The 23,981-nt window shown below is 40.7% G+C and overlaps 1 protein-coding gene across 7 annotated transcripts in view; it reads right to left on the bottom strand.

Moving 5' to 3' along the window:
• Positions 1-23,981, bottom strand: part of FRMD4B (FERM domain containing 4B) — a 332,329-nt gene that overhangs the window by 57,111 nt on the left and 251,237 nt on the right. For all 7 annotated transcript variants that reach the window (XM_047747015.1, XM_047747034.1, XM_047746993.1 and 4 more), the window contains 2 exons: positions 11,235-11,291; positions 10,402-10,424 (listed from right to left, as the gene is read on the bottom strand). In XM_047747015.1, coding sequence (XP_047602971.1) covers positions 10,402-10,424; positions 11,235-11,291 — 80 coding nt within the window. The remainder of the gene's footprint in view (positions 1-10,401; positions 10,425-11,234; positions 11,292-23,981) is intronic.

The following is a 23,981-nucleotide window of genomic DNA, read 5'->3' as shown; positions in this document are numbered from 1 at the left end:
TTGTACATTTTCACGGAGCCCTATGAGGTAGCAGTTATGTTACTCTTTGTCCCTCAGACTTGGGAGATCATGCAAAATGGAATCACAAAGGTCTAAGATGTTCCAGATATATACAAAAAAGCTGGCTTGTGGAATTCTGTGTGGTTTCGGTCTTCTCAGTGGAGCACGTACTTAGACACCTACGAGAGAACTCCTTCTTTTAAGAATCCATTCAACATCCAGGCCTTCTCCATGCCTTATAATTTTCAACAGTCAGAACCAGCCACACAATTTGCAAGGCCCAGTGACAAATGAAAATGTGGAGTCCCTTGTCAAAAGCTCAGAACAATTTCAAAATGGTGACCAAAAAGCACCAACAGAGCGTGGGGCCCTCCCGTGTGACTGTACCGGTCACGCACCCACGAAGTCCACCCTGCTAACAGCTCTTTCCCTGGTAGGTTTCCATTGTCTTAACTGCTTCCTTTCTGCCTGCCCAGCCTTGGGCGCCCGGGCGCAACACTGAATGAGCCTGTTGACAAAGACACACGGGTTTTGGGTGCCAGAAGGTCCTGGCCAGGCCCTCCCACGTGCTGTGGGGAGTCATGGGCCCCCTGCTCCCTGTCATGGGTTGCAGGGAAAAGCTTTAAGCCTTGGTTTGGGAAGCCTCCGTTAGGCAGAGTGGGTACTATTCCACAAGTCGTACATTCATTTTGAATGAGGATGCAGGGCGGGAGATGTGTTAAGTCACTGTGTTAAGCTTGGAGTTTGTTTTTAAAAATACAAAATAAACCTCTAAAAAAAAATTCTGACAAAAGCATGGTGTTTTTGGTGTTGATAAACAAAAACACAGTGACATGTGAAGAAGGAAAACTGTAAACATTTCTCCGCCCACCATCGTGAGACAATTGTAAGTCATGCCAACCATAATAATAGCTTAATTTTTTTCTGCCCCTATCTTAAACTAGGCGGCACGCCAAGTGCTGTAAGACTGTACTGCATATTGGAAAGTGGCAAAGAGAGATCTTAAATGTCTTCATCGCAAGAGAGAAAAAAGTTCATAACTACCTACAGTGATGGGGGTTAACTAGACTTATTGTGGTGATCACTGTTCAGTATATACAATTAACTTATCATTATGTTGACGGCTGCATCTGAAACTAATTTTACATGTCAATCATATCTCAGAAAAAGGTTTCAAAAGAACTGTAATTATCCCTATTCAGATAAGAACCTGAGCTTTAGAGAGGTTCAGTAACTTAGCTAAGGTTGTTCACCCTTGAGAAGTAGAATCTGCAACTAAACTCAGCTCAGTTGAACTTCAGAACCCACTGGCTTATGGTCTCTCTGTTGGAAAAGTATGTGGGCGAACAGAAAGAAAATATCAGAACCTCCATTAATATCTATCTGTATCCATTTCTTTGAATAGGTTACTCTGTCTCATTCTTTCCATTTTTTTTTAAAGATGTTTATTTATTTAACACAGAGACAATAAGTAGGCAGAGAGGCAGGCAGAGAGAGAGGAGGAAGCAGGCTCCGCGCTGAGCAGAGAGCCCGATGCGGGGCTCGATCCCAAGACTCTGGGATCATGATCTGAGCTTAAAGCAGAGGCTTAACCCTCTGAGCCACCCAGGCACCCCATCCTTCCCACATGTTATTCTTTTGTAAATATTTTATTCATTTTTTAAAAAGATTTTATTCATTTATTTACTTGAGAGAAAGAGTGCAAGTATGCACTTGCATGTGTGAGTAGGGCAAAGGGAGGGAGAGAATCTCAAGCAGATTCTGTGCTGAGCCAGGAGCGAGACTTGGGGCTCGATCCCATGACCCTGGGATGGCGACTGAGCCGAAATCAAGTCAGATGCTGAACCAACTGAGCCACCCAGGAGCCGTGTAAATATTTTTTTCTGAACAGGACGCTGTATGGTTCTATGTGTGCATAACTATTACAAATAAATAAACAAAAAATATATACATCTATATATATGTTAGAAATGAATGTGTTGTGTGAACAAAAAATTCAAAAGACAATGCACTATGCTATAACTTAACAGTTTTATGCATATTTCATGTGTTTGAATATACTGATACACATTTTTTTAAAAGTGGAGAATATAGGGGCGCCTGGGTGGCTCAGTGGGTTAAGCCGCGGCCTTCGGCTCAGGTCATGATCTCAGAGTCCTGGGATGGAGCCCCGCATCGGGCTCTCTGCTCAGCAGGGAGCCTGCTTCCTCCTCTCTCTCTGCCTGCCTCTCTGCCTGCTTGTGATCTCTCTGTCAAATAAATAAATAAAATCTTTAAAAAAAAAAAGTGGAGAATATATATACTTTTGCTTTTTCCACTTTATTGTAATCATTTTTCCCCGTCAATAAAAATTCATCTGCAACACTATCTTCAATACAAATATTAGACTGTAAACATTGATCTTGATAGGTAAGATCTGACGATTTAGAACAAGAATCTGAGGTCTGTCTTACATTACTGTGCCCTCATCCCACCTTATCCCAATGAATGGTGGAATAAAATTAAGCATCTAGAAGCCAGGGACTCTTTTTAGAAAATGCATCTCTCTTCCCAGAATAATTGAAATCAGGGACTCAAAGAGATATTGCATACCCATATTTAGCAGCATTGTTCATAAGAACCAAAAAGTATAAGTAACCTAAGTATCCATCCACGAATGAACAGATATACCAAATGTAGTCTATACATACACAGGAATATTATTCTGCCTTGAAATAAAAGAAATTCTGATGCATGGTACAACACAGATGAACCCCAAGGACATTACACTACATAAAATACGCCAGTCACAAAAAGACAAATATCGCGTGATTTCACTTACATGAGGTGCCCACAATAGACAAATTCACAAACACTGAAAGCGAAGTGGTGGTTGCCAGAGGCTGGGGGAGGGGTGGAGACATGAGAGTGTTTAAGGGGTATGGAGTTGCAGCTTTGCAAGATGAGAAGTTTTGTTGGTGGATGGAGGTGACGGTTGCACAACGTGAATGTGTTGACCACTACGCAACGGCATGCTTAATCATTGCTAAGATGGTAAGAAAAAAAAAAAAAGGAGGCAACGAAAACCGTATCTCACTACAACAGATAGGACTTAGTGGAAAGTGCAAGCTGACTCCCACGTACTCTGACATCTCCACTCCGTACCAGACACCCTAAAAGGGTTAAGGTTAGGGGTGATGCTAATGTAACCTTAAAACAAACCTCTTAAAGAAAAGGGACCTTTGACTCAGATGTCTTAAAACAGGCTGAAGGTCATGTCACCAGGAGACTGTCTCAAACTCCTGCCTGCCTGTCTGAATCCAGAGTCCATGCTTTCCCCTGGCGTCTCCAACAAAGGATACTGGAAACACAGTCTGCCTCCGTCATAGGCCTTGCTGGGTCTAGCGCCTTGCACGCTCTAGGTATTTAATCTGTGCAAAGGAACAGGGTTGAACGATGAGAAAAAGGCAAGGCATCCAAGGGCACTGATGATCCAGAGTTTACTTCCTGCTTTCTCACTCTTAAACTATCTCCCCAAGTGACTAATATTAGACTTGGGGCCACTGCACTGATAACACCACTTACCGGGATAGTGTCCACTGCCTGCTGTCTTTCACTGCCTTCCAGCATGGACAGCCGGGATCCACACAGGCCTGCTTACCCAGGTGCAAGTTACAGTGATGAATCGGAGATGGGTGGGGCACACAGACTGCAGGTCTGGTCTTGTCTACCTGAACTGTCATGGATATGTCACTCCTTAGTTCATCAGCTATAAAATCAGGGTTCAAATGCATGATACCAGCCAGCTCTAACACTCTGTTCAGAACAGATGAAAAAGTGCCCATTGTATGGGATGGATGATTTTTTTTTCCAAATTTAGAGCTCTTCAGAGTTCAGAGCTTGATGAATGTTCACCCTGCCTACAAGGTAATGGAATTAAAATTTGGGGAGTAATGAATCTGACAGGGAGTACAAAGAACAGATTTCTCCAAACTGCCTATCTTTTATTTTTTAAAAGATTTTATTTATTTATTTGATAGAGAGAGTGTGTGTGTGCACAAGCAAGGGGAGCAGTAGGCAGAGGAAGAGGGAGAAGCAGGCTTCCTACTGAGCAGGGAGCCCAATGTGGGGCTCAATCCCAGGACCCTGTGATCATGACCTGAGCTGAGGGCAGAGGCTTAATGACTGAGCCACCCAGATACCCCCAAACTGCCTATCTTTTAAAGGCATTTTATTTTATTTTTAAAGATTTTATTTACTTATTTGACACACAGAGAGAGATCACAAGTAGGCAGAGAGGCAGGCAGAGAGAGGGGAGGAAGCAGGCTCCCTGCTGAGCAGAAACCCAATGCGGGGCTCCATCCCAGGACCCTAAGACCATGACCTGAGCAGAAGGCAGAAGCTTAACCCACTGAGCCACCCAGGCACCCCTTAAAGGCATTTTAATACTGAGTGTTCAGCAAATGAATAAACACACACTTTACAAAGTGAATTCCAGAGGATATTGTCAGGTAAGAGGATCACATAGCCAGGAAAAACCAGCACAGGAAATACTGTTGACATGTCTTCCAGGAGATTTGCTATGTACAAGAGCAGATCCCAAACTTAACAAAGAGAACTTCAATTTTGTTTAACTCTTAACCAGGTATTTCCCCACACTCCATTGTCCATGGTTCCCCCTGTGTTGTTAGCTTGTTTGTTTATTCAACATAACTCTTGATATTTGACCAAGTCATTGGGAAGCGTTAAGCCATAATAGGGTAATTTCAATATAATGCCACACAAAGTATCTTAAGCTCGCTTGTAGTGCAGGGACATTATACCAAGTTCATAGGGTGAAGATGATGATTAATGAATTAATGTCTGTAAAACACGTAAAACCACCTAACACTTAGATGTATTTACATCATTAAATGTATTTACATCATGAAAAATAAATATTGATGCACTGAACTGATATGCTAAAGAATTTGTTTCTATCTTTAGTTCAAACCTTAAAATAATCATTTCACAGGGAAAGAGAAAAGCCACTTCTCAAGCTTTTTTTCACAAAAGCCTTTGGCTGATATATTAAAGCCCTTGCTTGAAATGGGATGGAAAGGTTTAACTTCTGTCCCGTCAGTCTTCTTTATTCTGTGCTGGAATTTGTGCTGGAATACGAAACAGGAGACTCATAGCGGTAAAGAGCATGAGGCTTGGAGTCCTAATTCTGCACTCTCTAGCCTTGCGACTTAGACAGTACGCCGCTTGCTCACACTGCAACTCAGTTTCCCTATCTGTAAAACGGGGATACTAACAGCACCTATCATCACAGGGTTGATGTGAAGGTGGTGCATTTAGGAACCATGAAACAATGCCATGTAATATTTACTGAGACCCAGAAACAGGGTTCCAGAGATGTTAGTTAGCCAGAGTTAAGCAGCCAGCATCTGGGCCTGGATTTGAACCCAAGTTAAATTCTAAATTCTAAAATCTGGATTTAGGGGCACCTGGGTGGCTCAGTGGGTTAAGCCTCTGCCTTCTGCTCAGGTCATGATCTCAGGGTCCTGGGATCGAGTCCCATGTCGAGCTCTCTACTCTGCGGGGAGCCAGCTTTCTCCTCTCTCTCTCTGCCAGCCTCTCTGCCTACTTGTGATCTCTCTCTGTCAAATAAATACATAAAATCTTTTTAAAAAAAATCTGGATTTAACACGGTTAAATTCTAAAAGCTCCTGTCATCACTACTGCTTCTCCATTGGTGTAAGGACCCTTCATAGCACCAAGCCCATGGGAGCTGCTATTTTTATTAACGTAACTGATTTTACAGGCTCTGGAAATGGAAGGGCATTTTAGAGTTTCAAGGGCTCTAGAGAGGGAGGAATGAACGAGGCGGGAAAGTTCTTTAAAGTCTTTGCTTTTCTTTCCCCCCTCCCTTCATTAACTACTCTAAGGGCAGCCACACCAGGTCCTTTCCCATGGGAAATAATACAGCACAGCTGTAAGTTGTGAATTATTCCTTCCCATTCGAAGCTGGGTGACAATATACGCTCATTCTGACCCAGCAATGAATTGTAAATTGTCGTCACTCACTTTTTTGTATAAGCAGAAGTGTCCTAATCGTGGTTATTCGGTAACTTTCAGGATCTTAAGAAAATCTTTAAAAAAGAGAGAGAGAAAAAAAACCCAACCCAGCCCTGCTTTTACAAACTCCTTTGGAGCTAGCTCAGTGATAAAGCCTTCCCTCCTCGCTGTGTCAGCTTTCAGGAATTCTCTGCGTTGTCTGTGTTGTGTAACCCAAGCAGCTTGTTATCTTTGCAGCTTAAAGGCTGACTTGGAAGTTCAGACTGTCAACTATTTAAAGAGAATGAAAGTCCTCACTCTACTATTTTAATTAACTTCTAGAGAGCAAGGTTTCCTACTGGTTATGATAATGTTCACTTAAAATACTCTTAAGGAAACAGGGCAGGAAGCTAAGTAAGGAGAGGGGGGACTGCTATTTTTCGAGGCATTCCAGGAAGAGTTCGAGCAGAGCCATGAAGGGAAAATACTACTGAGTTCCTGGAGAACTGAGAAGAGAGGCATGAACAGATATTAAGGAGTATAAATAGCAGAGTATGGGAAATAAAAATATATAATACAGATTACATAGAGCCTTGATGCCAGGTTAGGATGTTGGAGATGGTGGGTCTGTGCAACGAGAACCTGGAACAAAACCCATCACATTTAATGTCTTGGGAAGATAACTGAGGTTCTGTGGAGGTCGCTGTGAGGGATGGCACCAGAAAAGATCTGGAAGCTCACTGACTGTGTGGCATTGTTTCTTTGGGCCTGATTTTCCATCTGTTAATTTGTTCAATGGCAGTGATAACATTTGTGGTGGGGACTGAATGGAATCATGCATGGACTTTGAAAATAATGTCATCGAAAGCACTCCCACAAACTACACACACACAGCACTTGGTGGGGGTGTATGGAGGGGAATGAGGGCTGAGACAGCAAGTCTGCTAAAGGGAAGGAAAGGGGCACCTGGGTGGCTAAGAGGGTTGAGCCTCTGCCTTCGGCTCAGGTCATGGTCTCATGATTTCATGATCTCATGTTGTCAGGGTCCTAGGATCAAGCCCCACATCGGGCTCTCTGCTCAGCGGGGAGTCTGTTTCCCCCTCTCTCTCTGCCTGCCTCTCTGCCTGCTTGTGATCGCACTCTGTCAAATAAATAAATAAATAAATAAAATCTTAAAAAAAAAAAAAAACCAAAGAGAAGGAAAGAAAGGAGCTGACTGACAGAGAAGATGGGTGGGAGAGAGAAGGGGAAACCTCAGAGGTGATCCAAGAGAAAAAGGTGATGTCATACAAGGAGAGTCAGGGAAGCTCTGGGGGCTGGGGTGCTGCTGGCTTCAGCTTTAGAAATGCTACATTTGAGAAATAGGGAGATATTTCCAAGGAGTGGGTGGACCAGAGCAGCCTTAGGAAGTAGGTCTTAATCATTGTTTTAATTGAGAAAGCCAGGTTGCCCTGGTCTTAGAAGGTATTCAGGGACATTTTTTGAGGCTTAAACCTCAGAGAGTCAACTCAATGAAGTTTTAAAAGCCAAGGGCTGCAGCCACCAGCGTGTAAGCCAACAGAAAAGTGGGATTCAGAACAGCCACTGAGGTAATTCTAGATAGAAAGCCAAGTTCCCTGGAAGGAAACGCCCTAGCCTAGGTTTCTCGGCTTCCTCAGTACCTCCACTGAGGCTGAAACATTTTAGGCATTTGGTGGGCGCTACTGGATGAAGCTATGAACTTTGTAGAATTTTCATGTAGTGGTATCAAGAATATGGAAACTTCACTTCAGTACTTTGTAATTTTGCCTCCTTAAGGAACTTTCCTCTGCTTAGTCCCACATCATCAAAATCCCAAGTACACCAAGATGTTCATCACAGCATTATTTATGTATCAGTAAAAACTGGAAAACAACTCATATTTGAAATGTCAGGCAGGTGGTAAGTCATTCCACTAATATGATGAAATAATAAAGTGGGGACTATAGCAACTGTTCAAAGCATTTTGCAAATATTAAATCATTTAATGTTCATAGCAATGCTATGGGGCGTTTACTATTAAGGTAAATTCCATTCTACAGATGAGGAAGTTGAGGGCTTGGGCAGTTTAAATAACCTGCTCAAGATTATACAGGTAATAAGTAGCAGAACTGGGATCTGAGCAAGACTGTCTGGTTCTAGTATCTTTGCTCTAACCCATACACAATGTTGCCTCATAGTATTTTATTTTTCTTAAATTAGTTCTGTAACAGAAGTCTGGAGGAAACATATATTCTCCCTGTTCACAAGAGGAGATGATCACATCCCAGGGAGGGGAGTGGGTGGTAGCCAGGAATCAAAGTTCTGCCTCACTATAAACCCAATGACAAGAGCTCACAGCTCCTTCTTCTTGCTTGCCAGCAAAACAACTGGTAACCTACAAAGTCATTCCACATCTTTCTTCTCCTGAAAACCACCCTGCTGAGTTGCTATTTTCATGAATCCCAATTCACAGACCAGGAGGCTGAGGCCCAGAAAGGACAAATGGCTCACTTAGAGGTCACATTGATAGTTTCTTCCCACCCAGGCTCAAGTTCCTTCTACTATTCAGTGAGGTTTAGACAATTGCAAAAAGTGTGCTCCAACTAAATAGCCTAGTCATCACTCAGGAAACCACCAGGCTCAAGGCAAAGTTAAAAAAGAGTATTGGTTTGGGCTTGGCCAGACTAGCTCAACAACCCTGAAGTCTTAGGGCTAAAAAGTCTGGACTACCTGAGGACTTTCTCTTCAGAGCCTTCAGTCATCGGCAAGAGATCTACCCTAAAGAAGGTCTGGGATATCAACCTTTCTCTTCGGTTTTTTCCCTTAACACACTACTCAGCTTCTTCAGACCCACCTTCATCCCAACAGTCTCTTCAGAGGTTGCCAAGAGACAGGACAGGGTGATGATACTGAGGAGGGCAATGATGATACTAGAACAACTGATAATATTAGCTGTAGTGATGGAGAGCTTGCTGTGTGCCAGAAACTGCCTTGGGCAATGTTTACATACATTTGATCTCCCACTCTATGCCCATTAATCTAAGGGGTAGGTGCCATTCTCCTGATGAGGATATGAGGCTTAGAGAGTGTCCATCACATGGCTGGCAGGGAGGAAATGGGGAAGGAAGGGTTAGCAGTTCACAGACTGCAGAGAGTGAGCTTTTGGCCCCAAAACCCTCATTTATAAATCAACTTCAGACTCATCCCCCAACATGATGACATTCCTCGCATATCTGATCTTCCTAGGAAATAGGGCTCCTCCGAGAAAGCCAAGAGCAGAGAACACAGCAGCTGGATGTCAAGGACCTAGAAACTCATTTAGCCTCCTTTTATCCCAACATTTTCTTTTAATTAAAAAAAAATGGTGTTTATAGATTTTTGATTCCTTCAAAGCGTACTTCCTAACTTAAACACAAAATTTAAAAAACAACACAGCACAAAACAAAGCTAATGGATGTGGTGAGCAGATCGTGGTGTTCTGTGGGCTCCTCAGTCATTCTGCCAAACTGAACGGGCAGGTGAGAGGATGTGGACTTTCCGAGGTGAAGGAGTGCGCCCTGACTGGATGTTTCCAGGCACGGAAGGCATTATTCGTTTATTGGTCTGTTAAGGAGCGTCCTGTTCAAAACCTTGGCTGGGAACGAGTCCTAGGTCATCTGTAAATCATCTATGGGTAGAGTTTACCAGGAGTGGAACATTAACATGGTGGAGGTGAGGCTTTCAATGGGTCATTGGCCTGTGGGCTGATTCTAATTGGAGGCCTTGCCTTTACCTTCTAACCATTTCGATTTCTCCGACTCCAACTACTGCATTAAAAGGGCAGCAAGGAGCAGGTAGAGCATGAATTCAAACATAAACACTCTGATGAGGCGGCCAGTTAGGCAGTTAGAACCAGTAAGTGTCCCAGTGGCAACAATACCACTGTTAGGTTAAGTGTCTGAAGGGGGAGGCCCCTTCAGGGCAGCTGCAGAAAGAAATCCCCTATTAATCCCTTGACTAAGCAGCTGATCGTTTATCTTTTTGTGCATATGTTATAACTCTTCCAACACAGGATTATTTATAAATTTTTAAAAGTCAGCACGGCTACCAAAGCTCTTTAGGGATTTCTCTGTCTTGCTAACCGATAACAGAAAAATAGAACTTTGGAGGGCTTCTGTTTACAATTCACTGTCACTCTGGCTTGAAAAGTTCTAAGAAAGCTTCCTTGCTGGATTCATTCACAAAAAGAATGGGTCCCTATTTGAAGAGGGAAGAGATCTCAGTCTCCCGCCTTGAGATCTACTTTCTTTTGAGTTTGCATCCATTGTTATTTAAAGTAATGGCATTCAGCTAGGGTTCCCCAAGGGTTATTTTGCATAGTAATATCACAAAAGGAACCATTACCTGGCATAATCCCCTTTGGCTTCCTGAAATAAAAAAAAAAAAAAGATAGATGATCAATATGTATTTATGTTAATGAAGCAAATGAATTTCACTTGCGGTCACGTTTCCCTCTTAAAGCGACTGAGTTTTGTTTCTGAAGAGTGTCCACGAGGAACTTTCTCTAGGGCCACAGAGAAGAATGTGGCATTGGTGAGAGGATGCATTAGTAGCCATTAGACACTTCTTATTCTTCACAGAAGAGACAAATATATCCGAAAAAGCACAGATGATTATGTCTTCTGTTAGGGCTCTAACAGATCACGTGATAAATGCTTGTCTATTCAAGCAGCACACTTTTTAGTCTGGACACAGACCTATTAAACTGGACATAGGTGAATCAACACACACTACTTGTTTTCTCTTTTTAAACAAGCACAGGAACACGCTTTGTTTCTCAGCTACTAGTGTCTTTAAGCATTAAGGGGCTCTCACACTCGACCTCAAGAAAATGTATACAAAAGTTACCTCATTTAAATGAAAATTACAGCTGTTGTAACAATCGCGGCTTCCCAAATTCAACTATTCCAGAGCTCCTTTCCAGAAGTACAGTCTAAATTCTTTTCCCCCAGAGCAGTCTAAATTTCATTTTGCTTTGGGACATAAAATATCGCACTATAGCTCATGCAGATTAGGCTAAAACCGAAAACGGCGACTCACGTTTGTCACGGGCAAACAACCAGCTGGCTTAAAAATCTATCAGCCGCTGGCCCCACGCGAAAGTTTCAGAGTTGTGGGCAGTTCACAAACCAACAAACAGAAAGGCGCAGACAAGAGGCAGCCGGCCGGATTCTTACCTGTAACACAAGCGCGGCTAACTTGAAGATGGTTTCACTGTCTGCTTCGATTTGCCCCTGTCGGGGGAAAAGAAAAGCATCACTGAACACAGGCTGCCCTAGGTTGTAGCAAATGGCTGTGGAGTTGGGGAAGCTGTCACAGCTTGGCACCTCCAGTTTACAATCAAACGCAGAGCATACCATTATAGGGGAAAGGGAGGGGGGCGTGGAGGGGCGCATCCAGGGTTCAGGGGAAGCTGTAGCATGTGTGTGTGTGTGTGTGTGTGTGTGTGTGTGTGTGTGTGTGTGTACACACATATTTTAATTAGCTGTGGGGAATTTTGTTTAGAGAGCAGTATTCTAGAAAAACGCAAATGTCTTCGAGGCTGAAAATTCAGACAACTTCTCAATGCATAAATTTCATCCCTACAGGTTCATTTTTAAGCTCTGAAGATTTTCTTAGATGGTTTGTTCTGTGTGTTCCTGAGATTTTTTTTTTTCTGTGTCACCACATTTTTTTTTCTTGGTATACACACAGTGCAACTATTATTAAAAATTTAAATTTATTTCTGCATCAGTGACACATTGTTGAATTAATATTTATACATTTAGAGGTAAAATGTAAAGCCTTAAGAATCAGCTACATCACATACTTAGAGAAGACCAAAATTCTGTTCCATTTTGCTGAAGTTTGATGAACTCTATCATTTTTACCCATTATTTTATTTTTTTCGTCCTTTAAGATCCCTCCCAACCCAAAAAGAGGAATTCTGGGCTTTGGAAAACAGGAATGCTTTCTCAGTACCCTGGTAGCGACGCATAAGTGTGTGTGGAGGGAATACTGCCGCAATAATATTCACATATGCCTTCATTTATTTTGTTAAATATGATCATATATGTTAATACCATTACCACATCATATAATATATTACCACAATGAATGGTAGAAAGGGATCTTCATTTTAAAAAAAATCGTAAAAATACTTTGGTGTAAGCATTAACACACACTAGAACAATTCCATACAACCTTGCTTAAGTGTTGTATAATTAGTACTTGAAAGTCTTGAAAGAGTCTTTGAGATTATGGAACTCATGAGCCTAGAAATTGCTCTGAATTCTTTATTTCTCCCTTCTACCTGTTGAATTTGGGCTGAGGAGTTTTTATAGTTATACCAAAGGCATCAACAATGAGTAGTTTAAAGTAAAGGCGAACTAGGTAGGTTTCCAAAAGCAGCTGGCTCACTGGGGATTTCTGAAAGGATTATGCTTTTCTCTCACGTTTCCCAGTGATTTGATGGGGGTTCTCAAAAAAGAAAACAAACTAGTAACAATAATTCTTCTAAAAGCCATAAAGTAAAATAAACAAACCAAAAACCCAGGGCGTTACAATGTCAGCTGTGATAATTATCTATGTTTCCCTTATATCACAAAATGAAAACAAATGAATTTTATCCTGTGACATCTAAGTTTCCCTTCTGAAACCTGAGGCAACGGATCTGCTCCAAAGTTTTGTTTTGCTTTAAAAACTGACAGGCCCAGAGCCTTGGAATTCAAAGCTTGCTTCTAATCTCTAGAAACAGATTATAAAATCAAAGAGAAGCCAGGTTGATTCTAAGAATCAATTGCCCTCTGTCTTTGAGGCAAGAGACAGTGGTTTTCTAATCTGGGGAAAGATGTTGAAGCATTTAATCCAACAGGTGAGATGCGTGTTGATCAAGACAAATTTTTACAAAGGTTGAATTCCTTAGGCTCAAAGGAAAAAACAACAAACAAACAAACAACACACAACAAACCAAAAACAAAACTCAGGAAGAGGGAGGGGGTAACAGGGAGAGGAACACTTTGAGTTTGAAATTGCACCCAAACTTAAAAGTCCAGTTTGTCTTAAAATCGTACAAAAGAGGGAAAAAAAAAAGGGTTGTTTCGATATTAGAAGAATGAAAGCTACAGAAAATACATTGAAAATGACTGCCAGCTCTTCTGACCCCCCATGACCCTCTCTGCCTCATCAGAATGTTAGGTGAGTGATCCAGAAAATATTTGAGACACTAGCTTTTCAATTTAGTAAATGGAAGTTCGGCAGATGAAAAGGCCTCGGACAGAAACTCTTAAGAATGCTGCCAAATAATTCTCTACCTTAGAAGGGTCATTAAATATTAAAAATGCTGAAACAAGGAGCTGAAGCATGAAAAGTACCAGGCTCAGACAGCTCCAGAAGAGCGGGGAGGCAAATATGCAACTCACCTGTGGGTTTGTTTGTTTTTTTTTTTCACCTGTGCAAGTTGCCCCAAAGAAATTCTGGTGGAGGAGGGCGAGGGTGGGCTGGAGGGGTGGGGCCTCCTAGACCCTGGTTCCAGGGAGACAGGAGAATCCACGGTTTGGACAAGCCTTACATTCTTTTATATACCTCAGCCCCTATCTCACCTTCCTCCTAACCACTGTTCTGGAAACCCAAGGCAACATATTTTGAATTCTAATACCGATTGCCAAGATTACCTGAGTTGTGCCGGGAGCTCACCAAACAATGGATCAAGCAAAAATAATACTATTTGCCCGGTTCTCAGCAATTTTGTATGGTGAAATTCAATGAAGACATACACAGAACTCTGGAATTTCATGCCTGAAGTGCAAACGTTCTTTAGAAACTGCTGTCTGTCCTAGGATGGAAGATTTCTTTTACTTATAACCATGGCAACAGAGGTAACCTTATAGGGACTGGGCAAGCTAACACTTGAGAGAGGGATCTCCTCAGAGAGAGGTAATGGGATCCTCCGTAGGTTTCCATGACTGTCAGGGATAAACAAAGAGGAGCAGAGAAGAGAGTCAGGTGACATGGCTGAATGCACAAGGGTGATATGAAACAGTACCAAGTCTTGGTGCTCTACTGTCATGGCTAATTTAGCTGCTTTACGAATCCAGTCCCTAGGTCACTCGGTTCAGGTTCTGTGTCGGACATCTTTTTTTGTCCTTGGCTTGTTAGCTCAGTGGACCAAAACATCTTGCTAACGAGGTAAATGCTAGGTTTTGATTCACAAGTAGAAGAGAATAAAAGATAGTTTTACAATCTGAAAGGGAATTTAGTGAAAATATGACCTATTATTTTACAGATGATGGCACTGAGCATCGGGGACATGATGTGTGCTCCCCAACCCCAGAGCCTCGACTGTGACTCTGGGCTTCTCATCCAGTGCTCTTTCCATTCCGCCATTTTCTGACTCCAGTGTAAATCTCTCACCAGGAATCTTCCAAAGGCATGCTTTTGATAAAAACTGGAATCAGATAAGACCGAAAAATGATTCCAAATGCCACCTTTTCTGTTGATGATGTAAGTTATCATCAAACACAAACACCTAGAATGGAAAAATTATTTCTGAAGACCCAACTCCTTTTTCTGTATTAATGTAGTACTTCTTGGAAACTTATTCTGAACAACAGTAGACACAAATCACTTGCTCACAAATACTTAGGATGTGGAACTACTTGACAAAGGGCTGGGGGAAGTCAGCTTGTTTGCAAGTGTATCACTAATTATCTAGCTATTCTAGGGTTGAGTCTATTTAAAAAGGTAGCTTATAGAACACCAACAAATAAATGTATAAGAAATGAGAGGAAAAGAAAATTAGCATTTATAGTCATTGTAGTACTAATTATGCAGGCAATTGTTTTCAATAAATAAAAACTATTGCATAAAAGTTTTGTGAGAAACAGGACAGGGTATCTATATAATCACAAAATATCTCTCTATGGGGAAATTTAATGATAAGGGGGAAAATGCCAACTTTTTAATGGAAAAACCTCACAGTAAAAAAAAAAAAATTAAGATTTATTTATTTATTTTAGAAAGAGAGACATGTGCAGGGAAGAGGGGCAAAGGGAGGATGAAACCCAAGCAGACTCTGAGCAGAGCCCAATGCAGGGCTCGATCCCACGATCATGAGATTACAACCTAAGCCAAAACCACAAGTGGGTCACCCAACTGACTGCCCCACCTGGGTGCTCCAGACAAAGTTTTAATCAAGTGATAAGATATCACCAATAACTGGACAGACCAGCATCATGTGCCTCCAGAAAGTATTCATTGAGAAGGACACAACTTCACTTATATACATGGACGTGTTGGTAAATGGAAACGTTTCACAACCAAAACTTGGAGGAGGGGGGATGATCCCTCATTTGTAGCATCTGTTGGTGTCCATGGTGCAAATACTCCCACCACGGCTGATTTCAAACTACCAATATGACCTCACAGAACATGCTGCTGGGAAGCCATGTGAGAATTGGCTCTCACTGCTGGTACCAACCGGCTGGTTCCCACTGGGTAGTAACTCAGCCAAAAACACATCTCTAGATCTAATTGTGAGGAAGCATGAGACAAACCCAAAGAGAGGGTTATTCTATAAAATATCTGGCCCATACTCTTCGAAAATGTTGATAGGATGAATGCGAAAGAAAGGCTGAAGAACTGTTTCCAAGGAAAGGAGACTAAGCAGTCACAACACAGTGTATCACCTTGTATCAAGAGGACAGGTTGGTACAAAGGGCATTATTGGGACAATTGGAAAGTACAGTATGCAACAGTATAGGTTCAATATTAACTGTTCTAAATGTGATCATTGTAACACGGTTGTATAAGGGATGTCTTTGATCTTAAGCACTATACAATGAATTATTTAAGGATGAACAGTATAACTTAATCTTAAATGATTCAGAAAATAAAAATTATACATCCACAGGCAGGAGGAGGGAGTGCAAATGTAGCAAAATATTAATGACTGGTGAATTTGGTTTGAAGGACATACCCCATTTTTTTTTTTTTAAGATTTTATTTATTTATTTGACAGAGAGAGACACAGTAAGAGAGGGAACACAAGCAGGGGGAGTGGGAGAGGGAGAAGCAGCCTTCCCGCCCAGCTGGGAGCCCGATGCAGGGCTCGATCCCAGGATGCTAGGATCATGACCTAAGCTGAAGGCAGATGCTTAACAAATGAACCACCCAGGCATCCTTTTTGTGTCATTCTTAAAACCCTTCCACAAGTCTGAAATAATTTCAAAAGAAAAAGTTTGTAAAAAGCTGACCTATTTTCCCAGAGTAAGGGATATCTATGTGTCTTGACTGCCTGGTACCTGTCCCCTCTTCTGGGCAGAAGATCCCACTCTTTTCAGAGCTGCTTCTTTCCCTTCTGGCTTGTGTGCGAACACAATCATCGTTCTGGGGACAAGTGATGGAACCTAGTCCAAAGACACTCCCAGGGATTTTCCAAATTAGAGCTGAGGGAAGAAAGCTCTCTTCCACTGTGTGTCAGGGCAAAGCTGGGCAGATGTGAATCAGAGAGAATCACTGCTCGCAGACGGAGACAAAGGGACTTCCCAACACTGGTAGTCAACTGTATCCATTGCTCAGCCAAGCCAGACTTCAAAGTCTGGTTAATACTCAAAAATTGGCAAGAACAGTGACTTGGATGCTGTTTAGATGCTCTCACTTTGGTTTACCACTAAGCCAACAGACAGAGAGTGTAAAGAACAGATGTGATAAGCACACAAATGAGTAATGGATGTAGTTCCCAGGAGACTTTTTAATTCCTTCTGTGGACACATTTATGAGGAGGAGAAATCTGCCAGATCAGAGAATTCTAGAGATAGATATGGACTCACTGGTTTCATACAATTAGTCTGGTGTGCGGTGGAGGGGGGTACACCAACACTCAAGTTCCATCCGCTATCTTACAAGGCAGTTCTTCCTGGCCTCTAGAAGCATCCTTCCCTGTGCTAGTTCTTGTCTTCTAGGAGTAATGGTGCCTCTAGGGAACCAGGCAATAATTACCACACAATTCCCATTGTGTAAATGGACTAATATTTTGTCCTTTTTTGTCCAAGTTGTTGGGGAAAGGTAATGTTTCTGGAGGGTGGGCTTGATGATATATATTTCCATTTGTTTTTCTAGACCAGAGTTTTGCAACCTTGGCATAATTGACATTTGCAGTTAGATCATCATTTTTTTGGAAGCGTGGGTGCTGCCCTCTGCATTGTAGGGTGCTAGGCAGTACCCCTAGCCTCTGTCCACTAGATTCCAGGAGCAGCCTCTCCCCTCAGAGTTGTGACCACCAAAAATGTCTCCAAACATTTCCAAAAGTCTTCTGGGTGCCAAAGATTCTCCAGTTGAGAAATAATGACCTAAATTCTCTCAGTTGTATTCCTGGATTAAGCTAGAAGCATCAGAAACTTACAAATGGAACCATAAGGCTTGCTCCAAGGTGAAACTGCTTTTGTGTTTCAGCTTCTACTGAGAACCTATACAGGAAGCAACCCTCAGAACCTCATTATCTTAATAACGCTACGTGTGTTGGGAGGATATAGTTAATTACATCATGTAATAGTCTTTCATGAGGACCCCTGGGAGAAGTTTCTGCTTCTTAAGACCAATAGTGACTGTGATTTTCTGAGCAGCTGCTTTGTTTTTGCCTTAATGACCACTGTAAGTTATGCAAGTGATCATAACTGCCTCTTTGCTGTGGTTCTTAAGAGGAGTTGGATTTCCAATTCAATGCTTTATTAAAGCTAACCATGCTAAACATTTTATACCAACCTTAACCTTGGCAGTATCTAATTATTTCTACTTTTATTTTCTCACAAGTAACTCTGATTTCGCCACTGACCATATTTTAAAGCGATTTTCTTCTTTTTTATTGAGGTATATACAGTAATAAGCACAAATCTTAGCACACAGCATGGTGAATTATGGCACATGGATACATACACTCATGCGATCATCACCCAGATAAAGACATCATTCTCACGGATTTTTCCATCTTAGCGAAGCGTATGCATTTTAATACAGCACATGAAACAAAATTATTCTTGCTAGTTAGAAAAGTATCAATACCATAAAATTGTTGTGATTTGCAATTCTTTGATTACTAATCAATTTGAGCCTCTCCCTTGCAATTGCATATTATTTGCTATTGCTCATGTGTGAAATGACCCTTTGTTCACTTACCTGTTTGAGAACTTATTCTTTGTTTGAGCTACCAGTGTTAAATTAACCCTTTTTGCTGTCTACTGGGTACAAACTGTATCCTTCAATCTGTTCTCCTTCTCCTGGCCTATGAAGTCACAGGAGACTGGGGTCCATCTCCCTCATTGGAAGAATCTTTGGGGTTCCGAGCAAGCTATTTCTCTGAAACTCAGTTCCTTATCTGCAAAATGGGGAATGATAATATTGAATTTTGTGGCTTGCTAGAGCATTAGTGAGAGACAAATATATTTATCATAAAACCTAGGCTCAAAGATTCTCTCCATGTTAAACTCTCTGCTTTATGCACTGTGTTGCTTGTCACATTGTTCCATATTATTATATCTATGGTAATCTACTTTGGTCTGGGACACTGTTCAATTTTTGTGTTGTTTTATAACATTTGCCAATATTCCCTTAAAATTGATCTTAATATCTAAGTGCTTTACTTTTCCATAATAATCTTTAACATTCGTATATATATATTATTTAATATATAATTATATATAATTGTATATTATAGTTATTATATATTATAATTATAATTATAAATAATAATAAATAAAATAAATAAATAATAAAGTAAATAACAAATAAAATATATATTTATATTTATATGATTATATAATTAAAAATAAATATTTTTATTAATTATAAATATAATTATAAATATAATTATAATTATATATTAAATTATAATTGTATGTATAATTATAAATTATATATTATATATAAAATTATATATAATACATTAAATTATGTATATAATATATATAATATTATATAGATATAATAATTTGCCTTCCTCTCTGCAACCATGTATGCCTCCACTGAAATAACTTTATTAAGAAAAAAAAAAGAAATGGTTTTATAGTGACCATAAGGTTTTACAATATACTATAAACAATATACTATTAAAGATCACACATATCCAATGTTAGCGTTAATACTCAGTATTTTATATTTTCCTTTAGAAATGCTCTTTTTCATTATATTTCCTGGTTATCATTATGTAGGATTAGTATTCTTAACATATTTGACTACCATTAAAGTTCTTCACCAAAGCTTATAATGCCAATAAAAGTTTTAGCTTATTTATTTCCATTTTGTGGGCACATAGTGAAATTGTCTTCAAATAATACTTTGGTGTACTTTTTTTTTTAATTTTAATTTTTTTTTTTTTAAGGATTTATTTCTTTGACAGAGATCACAAGTAGGCAGAGAGGCAGGGAGAGAGAGGAAGGGAAGCAGGCTCCCCGCTGAGCAGAGAGCCTGAGGCTCAACCCCAGGACCCTAGGATCATGACCTGAGCGGAAGGCAAAGGCTTTAACCCACTGAGCCACCCAGGCACACCTTTGGTGTACTTCTTTGCATTGTACTTGGTCCATTTGATTGCACTGCATGAAGCAGACATTTTACTTAACACATCAAAACTACATTTTTCTCATACACCGCTGGTGGTTTATAACTTAGTTGTCAACCAACTTTTTGGCAAGGTCTACCAAATCTTAAACGTACACATGATGGCCCAGCAATTCTGCTCTCGAGTAAACACCTAACAGACATGTTCACATATGTCCCCTAAACAATGGACACTAGCGCTGTTTGTAATAACTAAGTACTGCAAACTACCCAAACGCCCATCAATGAGCAAATGAACTGTGGTATTATTTAGACTAGGGACTACTATTCAGCAGTCTACTGCTAGCTAGCGAACAAGCTAGCCTAAACTACATACAATACAGATGAGTCTCAAAAACATAATTTGAGCAAAAATAGGTCAAACGTCAAGGAGCATATGTTGTGTGACTCCAGTTATATGAAATATAAAGGCAGCCAAAAATAACAAATGCTATTAAAAGTCACGGAAGTGGGGGGATTCGTGACTGGAAGAGAACAGGTGAGGGGCTTCTCAGGTGATAATATTCTGTTTACTTGATATTGATGCTAGTTGCACAGATGTGTTCGATTTGTGGAAGTTTGTTGAGCTGCAGAGATTAATGTATTGTAATTGTAATGTAATGTATTATATAATGTAATTTATGTAATTTAATGTATTAATGTAATATAATTAGATTACATGCGCTTTCTCTATGTATATTATACTCTAACATACAGCTAAGAAGCAAACAAACAGAACTTCTGACCTTCCCTAAAGCTTTTCTCATCTTACTTAGTGGCAGTTCTGTCCTCACTTGCTTAGGTCCAAGATCTCACTGCACCTTCCAGCATGGAGCTGAGCAGTGAGCATCTTGGATGACGGTATTTGGTGATCCTATTTGCACGTTCGAATGTGTTACACACCTCACTGTTTCTTTATTGTTTTTCTTTCCACCCACTATTACCCCTGTCTCATAGGTAAGATCCTTAAGGTCAAGGGTTTCTTCAATCTATTTGGCCCTAGCTCTATTTCCAGGACCTAGAACACTGCCTAGCACAGAGCAGGGGTTCAATAAAATTTGTAGAAGACCAACTAAAAGAGTAGTGAAGTAAAAAGTTGATGTGAGCATTTTTTTCAAAGATTTTATTTATTTATTTGACAGAGATCACAAGTAGGCAGAGAAGCAGGCAGAGAGAGAGGAGGAAGCAGGCTCCCTGCTGAGCAGAGAGCCCGAAGCAGGGCTCCATCCCAGGACCCTGGGATCATGACCTGAACCGAAGGCAGAGGCTTTAACCCACTGAGCCACCCAGGTGCCGCAAGACGGGAACATTTTTATCTTTCCTTTTAAAAAAGGAAATGCTTCTTGTGTTTCTTGATTCAGTATTCAATTGATTTGCCTTGATTTTCAACTCAGAATGAGTTTCTGAACCACGAGAACACAGCCCAGGCTTCACAAGCCATGGGCACTGTAAGTTAAGTACCAGGAGTCAAGGACTAGACATGCAAACTTAAAACACCCAACACAAGTTGGTGTTAGATGCCAGAAAATCTTTTGCTCTTCAGGCTTCACTTTCTAAAAACATGCAAGGAAAATAATAATACCTGTCTCACATGTTTCACGGAGCCTGAGGACAAAAAGAAAAACAAGATATAAAAATGCTTTGAAAAAGGAAAATGCATTACAGGTGTTTCTGTGGGCATGCATCACAGTTTCAAAGACATAAGCATTATGACCAAAGTATCTGGGCAGACCGCTTCTCAGAAACTTGATCACAACGAAGATAGGAGCAAAGAGAAAGTTTTGCAGCATGTGAATTAGTGTTCATTTGTGGGAGGATAAACAAAGTAATATATGGAAATGAGAAAGTAGGGAAACTAGGCAGACCGCACTTTCCCGGGGACCAGCCCAGGTACGGTTCATGCAATGCATCCTATTTTTAGGTGGACAGATGACACCTTCCTGCTCCCTCTTTGGGATGAAGTTCCAACTAGTTTAAATAGAAACCAGATCTTGATGTCTAACACCGTTCCCCTCGGAAAGGAAAAATGGCTAATTCCAAGGCTACCGCAATAGAAACATTTTGATCATTAAAATGAATGGTAGCACACTGATGGGACGCCTGGGTGGCTCAGTGGGTTAAATGTCTGCCTTTAGCTCAGGTCATGATCTCAGGGTCCTGGATTGAGCCCCACACTGGGATCCCTGCTCAGCAGGGAGTCTGCTTCTCCCTCTCCCCCTGCTTGTGTGCTCTCTCTCTCTCTTTTGTGCATGTGCTCACTCTCACTCTCACTCTCAAATAAATAAATAAATAAATAAATCGTTTAAATACAGAAAAAAACCCCTGAGGTATACTGACATTGCCAGCCGCTTTGCAAGATACCCCGAGAATATCCATCACTTGCATAGTATTCCTGCCACAAGGAAATTATGTTAGACTAGTGGCTCGCAAACTTTGGGGTGTAGCAGAATCGCTGGGAAAAGAGCTAATGAAGAATTCAGAGGCCCACGCCGAGGGAAGTAAGACAGGATGAAATAGCACAGGGTATGGGTTTCGGCATTTTCACCAAGCTCCTAGATGATTCTGAGACATGTCCAACATGATACATGTTTCAAACCACTGAATTAGACCAATCCATACATCAGAAATGGAGAGACATTCTGCAAAGCAATTGGCTTATGCCTATACCCTTCAAAAGTACTAGTGGAGGAAAAACCGAACAAAGACTGGCTACCTGTTTCCAAATACGGAGACCACAGAGGCACGATGATTGACTACAACGTGTGAACTGGGATCAGACTCCGGACCAGAACAGGAAAAAACCCCCAAAACTCTAAAGAACATTAATGGGACAATTAGAAAAACTGCACAGGAACTGGATTTTAGATACGTAAAACTTGTGAAATAGGTTATTCATTGCACAAGCAGCGATCTACACAGGCAGAGATCTGTTTGCTGAGCTGTACACCCAGCATCTATGCAGTGCCTGTGACATTGTGGAGAATCAAAAAATATTTTTAATGAATTAATCTATACTTAAGAAAAAAACATGAAACGTTTTGAGGACAACATTCTATGAGATAATGCTACAAAAATATCAGGACTCTAAGTCTTTCTACTCCCAATGTTCATTTTTATGCACAACTCCCTCCCACCCACCCCCGCTGATCATTTTGAGATCTTGAGGCTCCGCTTTACTCTCCTGAAGTCCAGGAAGAATGAGATGGTCACATGGGAAGTAGGAGAGAGACTAGCTCCCCCATTCTGCAATATCTAAATCCTTTTTATAAACTCTTGCTCCAACAGAGTTTCAAAGCAAGGGAGTGAATGTTTATGAGACTGCCCTGAAAATTAGGTGTGGCGATCTACAGCCAAATTGTTAGGCGATGCAAGAAAGGCAGGGAGCCTAAATAGGTCAGGCTCTGCTAATAAGCATGGAGGTTCCAAGGCACCCACATCTGATAAATATAGGGGGAGACAACTGCAGAACAGATGAATAAGCATCATTAAGTAAATACTTAGAACCAAGCTCTCCACTTCTGTACTTATCCTTGTGCATTATAAGATGACATACACAGCAGACTTTAATTACAGCATTCTAATTGCTTAAATGCACCCTGGCACCAATTTCTGGTTACAATTTGAATTTGTAGTAGTGGGGTGTTCAGCTGAGAAACTAGTCATATTTTTAAAATACAGTGCAAAGTGGCTTACAAGGTAATCAAGGATGATTAGAGAGAGAAAAGGATGAATCAGGAGAAAGTTATGGTCACGATGTTAAAATTAAGCCTTCAAATAAAGAAGCTCTGCTAAAGTTAGTATCCTATCTAGATTTTTTTTTTTTTGCTTGAGTAAATATGCAATGATATTTTTATTTTCAGGACTTTTGTGTATCCATCTGGTTGGGTTAGTGATTATTTTTTATATTTCATTATTATTTATTATTTTTTTCCAATAGATCATACCACGCTTAAAATGTTCACCAACATTCTCCTTTTATGCTGTGACTGTGCTTTTTTAATGCTAAAGCCCTTCTTTTTTTTTTTTTTAAAGATTTTATTTATTTAATTGACAGAGAGAGAGAGAGATCATGAGTAGGCAGAATGGCGCGCAGAGGGAGAGGGAGAAGCAGGCTCTCCGCGGAGCAGGGAGCCCGATGCAGAACTCGATCCCAGAACCCTGGGATCATGACCTGAGCCTAAGGCAGCCACTTAACCGACTGAGCCAGCCAGGCACCCTAATGCTAAAGCACTTCTTATAAATGAAAACATCTTGTAACAGAATTTGGAATAATACTGTCAATAACAACAACAAAAACAAGAAACACGGAAGTGTTAATTGTTCCAAGAGGTTGACAAATATTAATTCACTGAATCCTC

The sequence above is a fragment of the Lutra lutra genome, chromosome 1 (genome assembly GCF_902655055.1).
Source record: "Lutra lutra chromosome 1, mLutLut1.2, whole genome shotgun sequence".
NCBI lineage: Eukaryota > Metazoa > Chordata > Mammalia > Carnivora > Mustelidae > Lutra > Lutra lutra.
This window is presented reverse-complemented; position numbering and strand designations above follow the sequence as displayed.